Source organism: Trichomycterus rosablanca, chromosome 11 (assembly GCF_030014385.1).
Source record: "Trichomycterus rosablanca isolate fTriRos1 chromosome 11, fTriRos1.hap1, whole genome shotgun sequence".
Taxonomy (NCBI): domain Eukaryota; kingdom Metazoa; phylum Chordata; class Actinopteri; order Siluriformes; family Trichomycteridae; genus Trichomycterus; species Trichomycterus rosablanca.
In genome coordinates, this window is record NC_085998.1 from 3,630,361 (window position 1) to 3,646,995 (window position 16,635).

Sequence of the window (16,635 nt, forward strand, 5' to 3'; positions counted from 1 at the left end):
ACGCTGGAATTCACTGAGCTACTGAGAGCGACCCGTTCTTTCACTAATGTGTGTAGAAGCAGTTTGCATGCCGAGGTGCTCGGTTTTATACACCTGTGGCCGTAGAAGTGATTAGAACACCTGAATTCAATGATTTGGATGGGTGAGTGAATACTTTTGGCAATATAGTGTATATACTGTATAAACACTAGTGAGAGCACAATGTGACTATAATAGATATAAAGCTTTTAAATCTCTGAATTCTGAAGCGCTCTGAAGCTATTCCCGTTATTGTTCATGATTTGAAGGTTGGGACCCGTGTACTCTCTATGCAATGATATTTCTTGACGTCTTTCCGCCTCGAGGTCTGAACATTTCACTCAGGAAGAGAAGGAGAGCGCGAGAGAGTGCGAGAGCTGGTCAGACCGGGAGAGAAAGCGTCTAATTCGAGTGAGCTTGGCTTTTTTCAGGAGTGCTGCACAGCGGTCAAACACAATAAATCACCACGTCTAGACCAAAGGACCCAGAGACGATAAAGTAAACAAACGAATTAATTAGGACAGCCTTAAATTCAGCGTTATTTAAACACCGCTCGGCTGAGCTAGACGTTTGGATGCGTCTGTGTACACTGTACGGACAAAAGTATTGGGACGCCCCTTCTAATTCATGTGTTTCAGCCACAGTGATTGCTAACAGATGGAATAGATTAATGATATAAGGGAAATGCTTCCAACTTTGAAGCAACAGTTTTGGGATTTAAAGAAACTCCAGTGACCTGGAACACCAATACAAAACAGATTTGTTGACTGAATGGGCACAAATTCCCATACACAGACATATCTCAGGGTCTTGTAGGAAGCCTTCTCAGAAGAGCGGCTGTTGTTCCAGCTGGATATTTTAATACCAATATCCAACAAGCTCATGATCAGGTGTCCGAATACTTTTGCCATCATTTTACATTCCCACATACACTGATCAGCCATAACATTAAAACCACCTCCTTGTTTTTACACTCACTGTCCATTTTATCAGCTCCACTTACCATATAGAAGCACTTTGTAGTTCTACAATTACTGACTGTAGTCCATCTGTTTCTCTGCATGCTTTGTTAGCTCCCTTTCACCCTGTTCTTTAATGGTCAGGACCCCCACAGGACCCCCACAGAGCAGGTATTATTTAGATGGTGGATCATTCTCAGCACTGCAGTGACACTGACATGGTGGTGGTGTGTTAGTGTGTGTTGTGCTGGTATGAGTGGATCAGACACAGCAGCGCTGCTGGAGTTTTTAAACACCTCACTGTCACTGCTGGACTGAGAATAGTCCACCAACCAAAAATATATCCAGCCAACAGCGCCCCATGGGCAGCTTCCTGTGACCACTGATGAAGGTCTAGAAGATGACCGACTCAGACAGCAGCAATAGATGAGCGATCGTCTCTGACTTTACATCTACAAGGTGGACCAACTAGGTAGGAGTGTCTAATAGAGTGGACAGTGAGTGCACACGGTATTTAAAAACTCCAGCAGCGCTGCTGTGTCTGATCCACATGAGCATGAAAGGGGGTTAACAGTATGCAGAGAAACAGATGGACTACAGTCAGTAATTGTAGAACTACAAAGTGCTTCTATATGGTAAGTGGAGCTGATAAAATGGACAGTGAGTGTAGAAACAAGAAGGTGGTTTTAATGTTATGGCTGATCGGTGTATTGGGACTTTCTGAAAACCTTGTGATCTCTTTACTCAGACACATTTTACATCATCCTATGTGCACTCCCGAGAAGAGGGCATGTCTAAATTCTTAGATCTTTTAAAAATGCTCCTACTGAGACGCCTTAATTCAGAGTGATGATCTGACTAAATAACGAGGGAGCGTCCGACGCCTCCTCAGCGCTGAGGGCAATCCCAGCATTCAGTGCGGCACGACTTTTCTCACGTTGATCTCGTTGATTTTTTATGTGTATAAAGGTGCACAAGTGTCGTTTATTTGTAATTTCGGGCGTCAGGGACAGTTTAAGATCTCTGTCTAAGTAGAGTGTCTAAATAATCTGATTATGAGCTCCATGTGTTATTAGAATCCTCTCTACTGAGGCAGCTGATCAGGTAGGCAGTAAGCAGAATTAAAATTAAACAATGTTTGTTTAAGTAATACCGACTGACCTGAGGTACCATTTGTTTTCTTCCTCTTTACAGATAAACAAGAGCATCTGTGAAGAAAACAGCTGAAACTTCCCTTACGAAGGATGTACAACGTTTTTGACACGGCACAACAGCTTCTCTAGATATTTTTATCTTACTTCCCTCAGGGTTGATTTGGGAAAACTCAGAATTCTTTTTGACATGTTTGTTCTTGACCACTGCTGGATTTAAAACTCGCCTCGCCTCGCTTCGTCTCGGTAGGACGTCGCCCTCCATGGTTTCTGCCCATCTAAAGAAGCTACCGTCTTACATTTTTAAGATTTGCAAAGGAATGTTTACAAAGAAACTGGCAACTACCACAAAGAAGAAAGAGAGTAGCGAAAACTCAAAGGGACCCAAAACGTCCCCCGAACTGCACCCTCGGAATCAGACCTTCTCCATCGCGTTAAAAAGCACAGTCAAGAAGATCTCTAAATGCTCGTCGGCGCGCGATCTGTCTCTTGAGGAAGACGACGGCAGGAAGGACTGCTCTTCCCTTTCGCCGACCTTCAGTTACCGTGTAGCGATCGCTAATGGACTCCCAAAGAGCGCTATCCTCCTGAACAATAATGAATTTCATGAAGTACTGTCCATCAATAGCAGCTATTCTGACTCTCTAAACGAGGCCAAACTTGTCCATAGATTTTATGAACATAAGGCGTACACGATGCCCGTGAGAAGGAACAGGAAGAGCATGATCAGCCTGGCGCCGTCCGACGGCAGCTCGGAGGGTGAGCGCGGCGAGCGCAGCAGTCTCCAAGCGCTCCGCCTGGGCGCTCTAAAGAAGCTTCGGAAATGGAAAAAGAGCCAAGAATGCGTCTCCTCTGACTCCTCCGAGGCCAGCAACTGGAGGAAGACGCTCGGCATCCGGAGCAAGTCTCTGGATCGGACCGGGAGGCAGCAGAAAGCCACAACGCTGGAACCGGGATCCAGCTCCACGGGCTGCATCAGCCAGACTCAGGACGTGATGGAGATGATCTTTAAAGAGCTTCAGGGAATCAGCCAGATCGAGACGGAGCTCTCTGAGCTGAGAGGCCACGTGAACGCCCTGAAGAGCTCCATCGACGAGATCTCCAGCAGCGTGGAGGTGGTGCAGAGTGAAATCGAGCAGCTCCGCTCGGGGTTCGTCCAGTCCAGGAGAGAAACCCGGGACATCCACGACTACATCCGACAGCTGAGTCAACAGACCAATAAAGCTACCCTGAGATTCCTAAACGTGCCTGAGGAGAAGTTTGAAAGAACCGATGAACTCATTTATCAGATTTTAAAAGAAAAAATGGGTTTCGTTGAAGCACACAAAACATTCAAAATCGAACTCGCCCATCGGTTGGGGCAACAAAGGGAATGTTCGAATGCCAAACCTCGTCCCATCATAGTTATTTTTTCCAATCCGCAAGACAGGGATTTAGTTTTGAAAAAGTGTTATAAGCTCAAAGGGACGGGGATATCGATCTCAACGGACAGTCTTGCACACGAGTCAAAGGAGAGGAAGGATCGAGCCATGAGTTCCTCTCAGACGTACGAAAGCATGGACATTAAAGTGACGGTCAAGGACAAGGCCGAAAGCGACGACTGGGACTCGATGGACAGTGATAAGGAGCTGGACGAATTAAGTAAAAACAAATATGCAATCGTTTCCAAACCACATCAAAAAACTAAGACGGATAAAAAAAAGGCACACAACCATAGGCGGTCCACGGAAGACGCCGCGTACTCCGTGCATTATGCAGACGACGCCGCCTACGAAGACAAGCAAAACAAGTCCTACTACTCCGACATGACTCCTGGCTGGCTCTCCCAGAGCGACTACTCCACCCCTAAGCTCAGTCGCTCGGAATCGGACTGCTCCAAACTGTGCCAGTCTTACTCTGAGGACTTCTCTGAGAGCCAGTACTTTAGCAGGGTCAACGGATGCTCCATGCTGTCGTCCTCCGATCAGGAGCTCTGGCAGCGCAAGCAGGAGGACATGGCTTCTTCTTGGTATGCTAGCCCACCCAGCCAAACCCTCAGTCAGGAAACCCAACCCTACGTAGAGCACAATGAAGTCGAGACCACAGAGACTATCGACAGCGGTGTGAGCAACGGTCTCGTTTGTATATCGGGAGACAGGAGTCACTACAGTGGCTCTCAGCTCTCTTTGCAAGGTGACCTCTCTCCTTGGAAGGATTGGCACCACCTCGAACAAGGTGCTGACTCTGGTCTGGATGCGTCAACTGAACATAACATAGTCTCTGAAATCAGTAGCCCGTTTGACCCCGCTGCTAACCCTGGTTTCCCCGAGAAGATAACAAAATGCCTTGAGGTGGACTTGCAGTTTGAAGGCGAGACCTTTTTTGACAGCACTCCTGAGACAACCCAGGAAGTAGATATAGAGCCTGAAGCTGAGCCAGAACCCGAGCCAGAACCCGAACCAGAACCCGAGATAGAAGCTGTAATAGAACCGATGCAAGTTCCAGCTCCTGCGCCGGAACCCAAACCAGAAAAGAAGCCCAAGTCGCCGAAGTCAAAGTCCAAACCTCGGGCCAAACCTGAGTCGGCCCCTCAGACTCTCCAGCGGCAGGACGTGAAGGGGAATCAACTGCAGCAAAACCAGAAGTCTTCCAGTATGTACCGAAGCCAGAGTGAGATCAGGATTGAAAAGACCGAAGAGGTTCCTAAATCCTGGAGTAGCAGGCTGAGTATAGACTTGACTGAGAAGACCTTCAGTTTTGGTGGCTTTGGTTCGACCTTACAGAGGGCCAAATCTGCCCTGGAAGTCGTCTGGAATAAGGGGTCACAGAGTAACAGTGCCCCTGCCGAGGAGCCCAGTAGCATCCCTTTCATCGGTCGGTTCAGGACCATGTCGCAATCGACAGCCAACGATTCCAGCACCACTATCGACTCTGACGTCTACAACGAACCCTTCTACTACAAAGCCGATGAGGACGAACATTCCGCAGAGCAACCTGTGGACAACGAGACGCATTACGTTGAAGTGATGGAGCAGGTGCTGGCTAACCTCGAGAACAGAACGAACGCCAACGAGGTGGAGGAAGTGTTCCAAGAGGAAGAGTACCAAGAAGACGTCTCACAAGAGGATGACATCTCGCACGAAGGAAACCCGGTACTGGAATATGACTGCAGCCTTGACGAGCAGTACGATGAGGAATACAACGAAGACTACGGCATCAACCAGACCACTGAGGACAAAGACGAATACGAGGCTTTGGTGGAGTACATAGAAGTTACCGAGGAGGAGGCGTTGGATGAGGCTGAAGAGCAGGAAGATGAAGAAGCACAAATTGAAGCAGAGGTTCAAGAGGTTCCACAGGAACAGACTGAAGACGAGGTCAAGGTATCTCTGGAAGACGAGAACAAAAACGTCACCGCAGCGCCCGTCGCAGTGGAGGAACCGGCGCCAAAGAAGAGGATGCGGCCGACCTTCAAGGAAGCAGCGTTGAGGGCCTACAGGAAGCAGATGTCCGAGTTGGAACAGCAAATTCTGGCTGGAGGTACGAACTTGCTAGTTTTACCTTTAAAGTTAAAAGTGATGTTTGTGCAGAAGGATGTGATTAGTGATCATCTTTTGGGGATGTACTTATGGTGACATGCTGCCTGATCTGGACTACTCTACATCCTTTCATTGGTCTGATTTAGCTTGGTGATCATCTGTCATTGATACACTATATGGACAAAAGTATTGGGACACCACTTCTAATTTTGGAAGATTCACGTGTTTCAGCCAAAAGTTGCTAACAGGTATAATAAATCAGTTATATAAATATAAAGAGAACTGTTTTGAAATGGGACGTCCAATAAGCTCAAACTCAGGTGTCCAAATACTTTTGGCCATGTAGCGTGCCTTGTATGTGGTGTCATTTCCTAGCCCCTCGTTCTGAGAGACCTATAGCTCTATAGGTTTATAGTTTGGTTTCAGGAGTCTGTTCCAAGATTTTTTAATTGCTTTATCTTGCTTTAGCCAGCAGGTATAATGAGGCATCATTAACAGAGTCCAGGGATTTTTGCTAACAAATAAGTAAAACTGTGCCGTATTCAGTGGTGGCTCGGTGGACGGTGGTAGCCCTAAACTAAATCTATAAACATGAGTAGATCTACAGACATTAAAACTGGACCTATAAACATGAAAATAACTAGATCTACAGACATGTAATGACTAGATCTACAGACATGAAATGACTAGATCTACAGACATGAAATTACTAAATCAGACATGAAAATGAATAGATCTACAGACATGAAAAAAATAAATCTACAGACATGAAAACAACTAGACCTACAGACATGAAATGACTAGATCTACAGACATAAAAATGACTAGATCTACAGACATGTAATGACTAGATCTACAGACATGAAATTACTAAATCGGACATGAAAATGAGTAGATCTACAGACATGAAAACGACTAGATATACAGACATGAAACAAATTGATCTACAGACATGAAAACAACTAGACCTACAGACATGAAATGACTAGACCTACAGACATGAAATGACTAGACCTACAGACATAAAAACGACTAGATCTACAGACATGAAACAAATAGATCTACAGACATAAAAACGACTAGATCTACAGACATAAAAACGACTAGAACTACAGACATGAAATGACTAGATCTACAGACATGAAAATGAGTAGATCTACAGACATGAAAACTAGTAGCTCTACAGAGATAAAAATGACTAGATCTACAGACATGAAACAAGTAGATCTACTGACAAAAACGACTAGATCTACAGACATAAAAACGACTTTGATCTACAGACATAAAAACGACTAGAACTACAGACATGAAATGACTAGATCTACAGACATGAAAATGAGTAGATCTACAGACATGAAAACTAGTAGCTCTACAGAGATAAAAATGACTAGATCTACTGACATGAAACAAGTAGATCTACTGACATGAAACAAGTAGATCAGACATAAAAATGACTTTCTTATTAAAGATAAATAAATTACATTTATTACATTTATAACATTTAAGTAAGTAGGGTTTAGGGCCTTGCTTAAGGGCCTGAACCATCAACCTTCTGATCACTAGTCCAGCACCTTAAGCACTGGGCTGCTGCAGCCCTTGTTAAATCTGTATGTTTTTAGGTTGGCTAATTAAATGAAAGACACTAGCAGCGTTGCACTTTACAGCTTTAGCATTGTTAGCTCTCTCCTGTGTGAAGGTGCATAAAGTTCTTTTAATGTGGCCGTTTGATCACCTGCTCTAAAAGAAGCTCTCGCCTTAAACCCAGTGATAACGGATCGATGGAGGATGCAGGTTAATAAAACGGGTCACATGGTACGGGTGAAGGACGCTCAAAATCCGATACGAACGTCGGCAGAAAACGTGGATCACGTGATTCTTTATTTCATAACATCACATCTCTACTGTAGTTTGTACTTGTAGCGGTGCAGTTAAATACTAAAGCGCTGTGGTGAATGATGGCAGGAGCTTCATCTCAGTGCAGCAGGTATCGTTATACCAACAGTATCAATAATCACAACAATACAAACAGAGAGAACTAGAACATCAAGAACATGAATCACAATAATACAATATAATAAATAATTATAAATAAGTTCTACAATTACTAACTGTAGTCCATCTGTTTCTCTACATGCTTTGTTAGCCCCCTTTCATGCTGTTCCTCAATGGTCAGGACCCCCACAGGACCACCACAGAGCAGGTATTATTTAGGTGGTGGATGATTCTCAGCACTGCAGTGACACTGACATGGTGGTGGTGTGTTAGTGTGTTTTGTGCTGGTATGAGTGGATCAGACACAGCAGTGCTGCTGGAGTTTTTAAACACCTCACTGTCACTGCTGGACTGAGAATAGTCCACCAACCAAAAATATATCCAGCCAACAGCGCCCCGTGGGCAGTGTCCTGTGACCACTGATGAAGGTCTAGAAGATGACCGACTCAGACAGCAGCAATAGATGAGCGATCGTCTCTGACTTGACATCTACAAGGTGGACCAACTAGGTAGGAGTGTCTAATAGAGTGGACAGTGAGTGGACACGGTATTTAAAAACTCCAGCAGCGCTGCTGTGTCTGATCCACTCATACCAGCACAACACACACTAACACACCACCACCATGTCAGTGTCACTGCAGTGCTGAGAATCATCCACCACCTAAATAATACCTGCTCTGTGGTGGTCCCGTGGGGGCCCTGACCATTGAAGAACAGCATGAAAGGGGGCTAACAAAGCATGTAGAGAAACAGATGGACTACAGTCAGTAATTGTAGAGCTACAAAGTGCTTCTATATGGTAAGTGGAGCTGATAAAATGGACAGTGAGTGTAGAAACAAGGAGGTGGTTTTAATGTTATGGCTGATCAGTGTAAATTACCTGAGTAAAATCTAATTTGTAAGTGAGGCGGCACGGTGGCTCGGTGGGTAGCACTATCACCTCACAACAAAAAGGTCCTGGGTTCTATCCCCAAGCAGGGCGGTCCGGGTCCTTTATGTGAGTTTGCATGTTCTCCCCGTGTCTGTGTGGGTTTCCTCCGGGAGCTCCAGTTTCCTCCCACAGCCCAAAAACATGCAGTCAGGTTAATTGGAGACACTGAATTGCCCTATAGGTGAATGTGTGTGTGTGTGTGTGTGTGTGTGTGTGTGTGTCTGCCCTGTGATGGACTGGCGCCATTTGGTGTTATTGTGTGCCTTGCACCCATTGAAAGGCTGGGATAGGCTCCAGCACCCCCCCCCCCCCCCACCCCGATTGAACTTTGACCCAGTTTGCTGTTCCCTGACCTTTTCAAAGCTCCTCCAATGAGACGAACTGTTTGATACGAGGTGGTAAAAGCGACTCAGGCCGCACGAACCAAGAAGTTTAGAGCGTTATGGCGAGTTAATACCCAACGTAAGTGCTGCTCTGCGGCTTTCATTCATCCACAGACAGTCGGATTCTAACCTGAAGGCTGTGTATCGACAGAGCGCGCGAGACGAGAAGTTAGCAGATACGCCTCGGCTGAGAGAGAGCGGAAAAGCGCTTGACAGGCGTGTGAGTTTATTACAGTAAACGAAGAGCCGGGGGAATCACCGAGCTGCAGTACTCACTCTGTAATCCTGCAGCTCCTGACCTACATGTGAGAGGAACAGTTTAGAATGCACGGCCCAACCCGTTACTTCAAACCTCGCGCGATACGGGCCTGGTTTACTGATATACGTCCTCGTACGCACCCGTTTCAGCTCGTTAGAGACGCAGTGATTAGCGGGTGAGTTACGAGGGCGATCAGAGCGCTCGGGTTTCGAGTTAGCTTCGTTATAATCAAACATGATCAGATTAACCTAATCGGGTTTGTCGTTTTGGAGGAGCTGGTTTTCACACCACTGGCTGAATGATGATTGAAAGGGCGCCGAACAGAGTAATGAAATGTTCATTATACAAACACCATACGGACAAAAGTATTGGGACGCCCCTTTGAATGAATAAATGTATGTGTTTTCAGTATGACTGTGCTCCTTGGTTTAAAGAAACTCCAGTGTCCTGCACAGAGCCCTGACCTCATCCCCACTAAACAGCTCTGGGATGAACCAGAACATCAACTGAGGCTAATTAGGCACAAATTCCCACAGACATACTTTAAAGTCTTGTGAGAAGCCTTTTCAGAAGAGTGGCTGTTGGTCCAGCTGAAAAGATCACATAAAGGTCACTCTATTTTTTGCAATGGGATGTCCAGGTCATGGCTAGGTGTCCAAAATTATTTGGCTCTTTATAGTCAAAAGTATGTGGACACCTGATCATGAGCTCTCACCATGGCATACATGGTAAATAGCAATTAGAAGCTTTCTGGTTGTTGGTTGCTGGTTCAAGCCCCACCATTGCCCGGGAACTATAATAGCTTAATGGGTAGAGCTTTGGGCTATCAGTTGTGGGTTTAAATCCCAACTCTGCCATGCAGCCAGCCCTTAACTCTCTCAGTAAGGGTACTGAGCTGGGCACTGATATGGTCTTGGCGACCCCTTTGCAGCTATAACAGACTCCAACCGTGTCTCTAAGCCCTTCTGATAATTCATTTGACAGCATTTGACAGGCCAGGCACTGACAATATATTAAAAGTCCTGGCTTGCAGGTGACATTTTTAGACGACACTTTGTTAATGGGCTACAGTAATGCTGGAGAAGACCAGATAATGGGTGGATTATTATCATCTTGTCATGGTCCCAAACAGTCTACAAAATCCAGGAGCTGTAGGGCCAATGAAAACTAACGCACCGCTTCTGATTCCAGGGCTATTTAAGGAAAGCCTGGAAATCAGTGTGTTGCTGAGCCATTAGAATTAAGCCAGAAAATGTAGACTACCAGTGTGTGTGTGTTTTTTATTTATTTATTTATTTATAGAGATTTCTCCATTCAGTCGTTCCAGGCTTAAAAAATCATCAGTGTGTCCGAACACTTTCAGCAGCCGTTTCATTTGAAGCTCAATCTAGAGAATTGATTTATTGCCCCGATTATTCCCGTTTTTTTTTTGTTAAGCAGGTTTAAGAGGAAAAGAAAGAAGGAACGAAGAAAGAAAGAAAGAAAGAAAGAAAGAAAGAGAGAAACGACACAGACAGAGAGAAACGACACAGACAGAAAGACAGAAAGAAAGATATGATGTCCAACATTTACATTACTGAGAGGATTAAGACCTGGCTGCGTGGCAGAGTTGGGATTTGAACCCACAACCTTCCAACCTATAGCCCAAATCTCCACCCACTAGGCTATCAACAACTAACAAGCTTTAAATTACTAGTAACCAGTTATGCCACAGTGAGAGTTCATGATAGAAGTACAGAAACTATGACAGTGACTCAGCGTGTTGGTGGATTGAGTAGCTTGTGTGGGTTAATCTGATGGTCGCGGTTCCACTTAGCGCACTCTCTCTCTCTCTCTCTCTTTAGCTTTAGTGTGTTTCTTTCTCTTTCTTGGGGTGAATTCTTTGACTCCCTCGCACTTTGACTCATAGTCCACGCTCTTAGCTTTTAGCTTGTCGGGCAGCCAGACAACACAGTATTAAAATGTAGGCGATGGTATGGATGCTATACGTTCACTTCTGTGTGTGTTTCTGATTCTGTTCTGGGTTCTAAATTCAGATCTCTGGTGGGACGCGTCTTTACATCCTCACCAACCCTCTAATAATCTGTTGGCACATTCGGAGCGGTGTCTGCAGTATATTGTGGATCTACAGCCCGGATAAGGCTCTGCTGGGCACAGTGGGCACTCCTGTGACAGGCTGCTTCACCATGCCAGCACACCGCTGGCATCTTAGTGTCTTTGTTTCCTCATTCTGCATTAGTTGTCTGTTAATTATTTTAACGAGCCCCGATGACTCGTCTGATGCCAGGAGGGGCGCAGAATGAGTTCTAACAAGATTAATGCGGATCTCTAAAGTTTATGGAGCTCTGATGTTTCCTCTGGCACGAGCAAACTCACAACGACTCGGGCAAAAGAACGACTGTCAGTTCACATCAGTGTGTTCGACAGGAAAAGGAAAGAAAAAGGACAAAGGGAAAAGGGAAAGGACAAAGACAAGGGGAAAGGAAAGGACAAGGGGAAAGGAAATGAAAAGAAAAAATGGGAAAGGAAATGAATAAGGAAAAAGGGAAAGGACAAGGGGAAAGAAAAAAGACAAAGGGAGGGGAAGGAAATAGGAGAAGAAAAAGCGAAAAAAGGGAAAGAACAATGGGAAAGGGGAAAGGACAAGGGAAAGGAAAAAGGGAAACGAAAGGACAAGGGGAAAGGAAAAAGGACAAAGGGAAAAGAAAAAGGACAAGGGGAAAAAAGGACAAGGGAAAGGAAAAGAAAAAGGACAAGGGGAAAAAAGGACAAGGGAAAGGAAAAGAAAAGGACAAGGGGAAAAGAAAGGAAAAGGAAAAGGAAAAAGGGAAAGAACAATGGGAAAGGGGAAAGGACAAGGGGGAAGGGAAATGACAAGGGAAAGGGAAAAAGGGAAAGGACAAGGGAAAAGACAGGGGGAAAGGGAAGGACAAGGAGAAAGGAAGGGACAAGGAGAAAGGAAAGGAAAAGGGGAAATAAAAAGGAAGGCAAAGGAAAGGACAAGGGGAAAGAGAAAGAAACATATAATCTCCAATTACCACCAATATGGAACATTAAGATAAATATATACATAAATACACAAATAAAAAATAAATACTTAAATATGTACATAAATAAATAAAAACACAAATAAGTACACACATACAGAAATAAATACAGAAATAGTTCGAGTTTGATAATTTGTTCTAACACCACGGTAACTACGCTGCAGTAATGTGCACTTAGAAAATGTTAATTATTTTTTTAATTATTATTATTATTATTATAATCCTCTCCTATTTTATCATCTTCATGTCCTTTTGTGCTCATGTTTATTTCTTAAATTAGTTCAGTGAGGTGACGACAAAACTGGAGTGTGGATTTAATATCACTGTTATCAATGCTGATTATGAGGAATTTACTTCAACCTGGCAACATTTGAATATTTTGACTAGACCTACATTAGACCTGACTCAAGTGGGTAGCACTGTCACCTCACAGTGAGAAGGTCCTGGGTTCCATTCCCAGGTGTGTGTGCCTCTTTAGAAAATGATGGAAAGCTTTGTAAATAATTCAGCTTAGAAAACCAAACCCACAGTGAAATGTGGCGGTGGGAGCATCATGATATGGGGCAGCATGGAAAGAAACACAAATGTAATGTGCACCTCCGGGTGCTCCGGTTTCCTCCCACAGTACAAAGACGTGCAGTCAGATTAATTAGAGATACTAAAAACCCTCTAGGTGTGTGTGTGTGTGTGTGTGTGTGTGTGTGTGTGTTCTCCCTGTGATGGACCCTAAATTGGATAAATTGATGGTAGAACAGACAATTAATGACTGAATGTTTAATCTGTGCTCATTATTTTCCTGAAATGAATATCTAACTCACTAAAGCTGTAGTTAATTAGACTAAGTGTGCTTGAGCTGCTCGGGAGCTCCAAACTAAAGAGAAAATGCTTGAATTGTCACTCAACATCAAGAACAACAGAACGGAACAGAGACGGCGTGAGAGGGACGAACGATGATATCATGCGCTGTAGTCATCTGATGGACGTGGTGTTAAAAGCCTCCTCCTGATTTACAGTAGACGTCCACTGTAATGAGTTCTTAAAGCATTTCCACTTCCTGCCAAGCAAAGCATCACTTTGTTCCAGCTACGACTCTATTCACATGCTAATAACACTCCCCGGGGCAAAAGCTAACCAGGTTAGCATATCCGCCTCCGTCTGCGGCTGCTGGTGCTGGTGCAGACGCTGCTGGCTAATGGACTAGGGTGGCCACTTCCTTAACCTCAGAAAAGAGGACATCAGACCTCGAAAAAGGAGAAAATCAGACTCCTAGGAAGACATCAGACCCCAAAAAGGAGAAAATCAGACCCCTAAAAGGACATCAGACACATAGGAAGACATCAGACCCCAAAAAGAAGAAATCAGACCCCAAAAGGAGAACATCAAACCCCTAAAAGGACATCAGACCCCAAAAAGGACATCAGACCCCAAAAAGAAGAACATCAGACCCCTCAAAAAGAACATCAGACCCCAAAAAGGAGAACATCAGACCCCTCAAAAAGAACATCAGACCCCCAAAAAAAGAACATCAGACCCTTAAAAGGACATCAGACCCCAAAAAGGGACATCAGACCCCAAAAAAGACATCAGATGCCAAAAAAGGACATCGGACCCCAAAAAGGACATCAGACCCAAAAAAGGAGAAATCAGACCCCAAAAAAGGAGAACATCATACCCCAAAAAGGAGAACATCAGACCCTAAAAAGGAAATCAGACCCTGAAAAGGAGAACATCAGACCCTAAAAAGGAGAACATCAGACCCCATAACGTTGAGCGGTTTGAGTCGAGGTTGCAGGTGAATGGTGGACGAGTAGTTTGAGTTGTTGATCTAACTCAGCAGGAACATTAACATTTAGATTGTTCTGATCGCTGCATTAACACGTCCTCACTGTACAGTATTGATTAGCATTTTCCCTTGAGAATAATAAGCTCGCTCTATTAGCATTTTATGGCTATGCTAAAGATCTGAGCTTTTGAAATATGTTACATTTTTTATTTTTATTTTTTAAACCTAAGTTCAGTAACGAAGTGTTGACTGAAAGCTTTATAACCACCATCCGTTGATATTTGCACTTTGGTGGTGAGTAAATTCCACACGTGTCCAGTCTCAAAGACCCAGCGGGCGCAGCTTAGTTTTAAACATACAGGAAGCAGAGGGTGAATTATAATAAGTTAATACGTTTCCACTACTATAAATTTCATCCCTGTGTAGTCCATCACTGACTGTACAGTCAACATGACAAGAAAACTGTGTTCGTTCTTTGCTATCCTGTTCTCTGCGTCTGTTTGTGGAAGTCTGACGCCACGACGTGGAGTTTTTCTTTCATCTCTAGCAGAAACCATTATCTAGGCAGTAAAATAATAACAAACAGGACAGTGGTAGCCTAGCGACCACTAGAGCTTTGGGCTATCAATTGAAATGTTGAGAGTTCAAATCCCAGCTCTGACATGCAGCCACTGTTGGGCCCTTAAGCAAGGCCCTTAACCCTCTCGGCTCCAGTACAATGACTGACCCTGCGCTCTGACCCCAGCTTCCAAGCAAGCTGGGATATATACGAAGAAAGATTTTTGTTGTACTGTACAGTACATCTGTATGTGTATATATGACAAAATATATTCGTCTTTTTCTAAAAACGTACCGCTCAATTCCTACTGATCATCGCCACATCCCTCCACTCCTAATTCGCATAAAATTAACGTTCGCGCTGCCTCCTGTTGGTGAAAATTGCAAGTCTAATTGAAAACGAATGATCACCAGTTGCTTCGTCACGTCGCTTAGCTGCCGGTCCGAACATCCCTTTACAATCCTTTCGGTATCTTTAATGTTTTACATAACGTCGGCGGTATATCGATGACCTGCGCAGACTAGCATTAAAGGCACGGACCACCTACTAATCTAAATTTATCAGCATTAAAAATTAAATCCACGTTATATACGGCAAAACTTGTAAACAGGCTAGATAACTGCTACTTACACTGATCAGCCAAAACATTAAAACCATCTGTTTCTCTACATACTTTTTTATCCCCCTTTCACCCTGTTCTTCAATGGTCAGGACCCCCACAGGACCACCACAGAGCAGGTATTATGTAGGTGGTGGATGATTCTCAGCACTGCAGTGACACTGACATGGTGGTGGTGTGTTAGTGTGTGTTGTGCTGGTATGAGTGGATCAGACACAGCAGCGCTGCTGGAGTTTTTAAATACCGTGTCCACTCACTGTCCACTCTATTAGACACTCCTACCTGGTTGGTCCACCTTGTAGATGTAAAGTCAGAGACTATCGCTCATCTATTGCTGCTGTTTGAGTCGGTCATCTTCTAGACCTTCATCAGTGGTCACAGGACGCTGCCCACGGGGCGCTGTTGGCTGGATATTTTTGGTCGGTGGACTATTCTCAGTCCAGCAGTGACAGTGAAGTGTTTAAAAACTCCAGCAGCGCTGCTGTGTCTGATCCACTCATACCAGCACAACACACACTAACACACCACCACCATGTCAGTGTCACTGCAGTGCTGAGAATCATCCACCACCTAAATAATACCTGCTCTGTGGTGGTCCTGTGGGGGTCCTGACCATTGAAGAACAGCATGAAAGGAGGCTAACAAAGCATACAGAGAAACAGTTGGACTACAGTCAGTAATTGTAGAACTACAAAGTGCTTCTATATGGTAAGTGGAGCTGATAAATGGACAGTGAGTGTAGAAACAAGGAGGTGGTTATAATGTTATGGCTGATCGGTATACTTTAGCACACAACGCCTTCTCTGGCTTACGCAGCTGAAACCTTGAAGAAAACAGTTGTAGTCTAGTGGTTAAGGTACTGGACTAGTAATCAAATAGTCGCTGGTTCAAGCACCACCACTATCAGGTTGTCTGTGTTGGGCCCTTGAGCAAGGCCCCTAACTCTCAATTGCTCATCAATTCCTTTGAATAAAAGCATCTGCTAAATGCTGTAAATGTAAATGAAGACATGAACAATATTGGGAGTGAAGGCAGGCAGGCGAGAGGAGAAACGGTACGGTCCGGTTTACTTTAGGGTCTGAAATCTGAACAGAGAATAAACTGTAATATTTACAATTACAGACGAGAAAGGTCCCCCCCCCATAATTCAAACCATGACAGAAAGTGACAGTAAATAAGCACTGATCGGTGGTGCTGTCTTAAGCTTGAAGTAGGTGCAGCACAGATTCTTTAGCCTCGTTAAGACCTTCAAATATCCTTTTCTTGGTCCCTTGGTAGGGTGCAGATTGACACCTCAAAGCATCCGAGGCTCAATTATGTAACTTCACTGTTCCAGCCGTGGATATTCCAACACAAACGAGCTCTCTGCTGATTGGCTAATGAAGAAAAATTGGGATTGGGACCTGATGCAGACCA

General features: G+C 44.4%; 1 protein-coding gene across 1 annotated transcript in view; it reads left to right on the forward strand.

Annotated features, from left to right (window-relative positions):
• LOC134323347 (protein unc-13 homolog C-like) overlaps window positions 1-16,635 on the forward strand; it is a 211,599-nt gene that overhangs the window by 7,230 nt on the left and 187,734 nt on the right. The window contains exon 2 of the mRNA XM_063004851.1: window positions 2,172-5,647. Within this exon, the coding sequence (XP_062860921.1) occupies window positions 2,392-5,647 (3,256 nt within the window). The 5' untranslated portion in view covers window positions 2,172-2,391. The remainder of the gene's footprint in view (window positions 1-2,171; window positions 5,648-16,635) is intronic.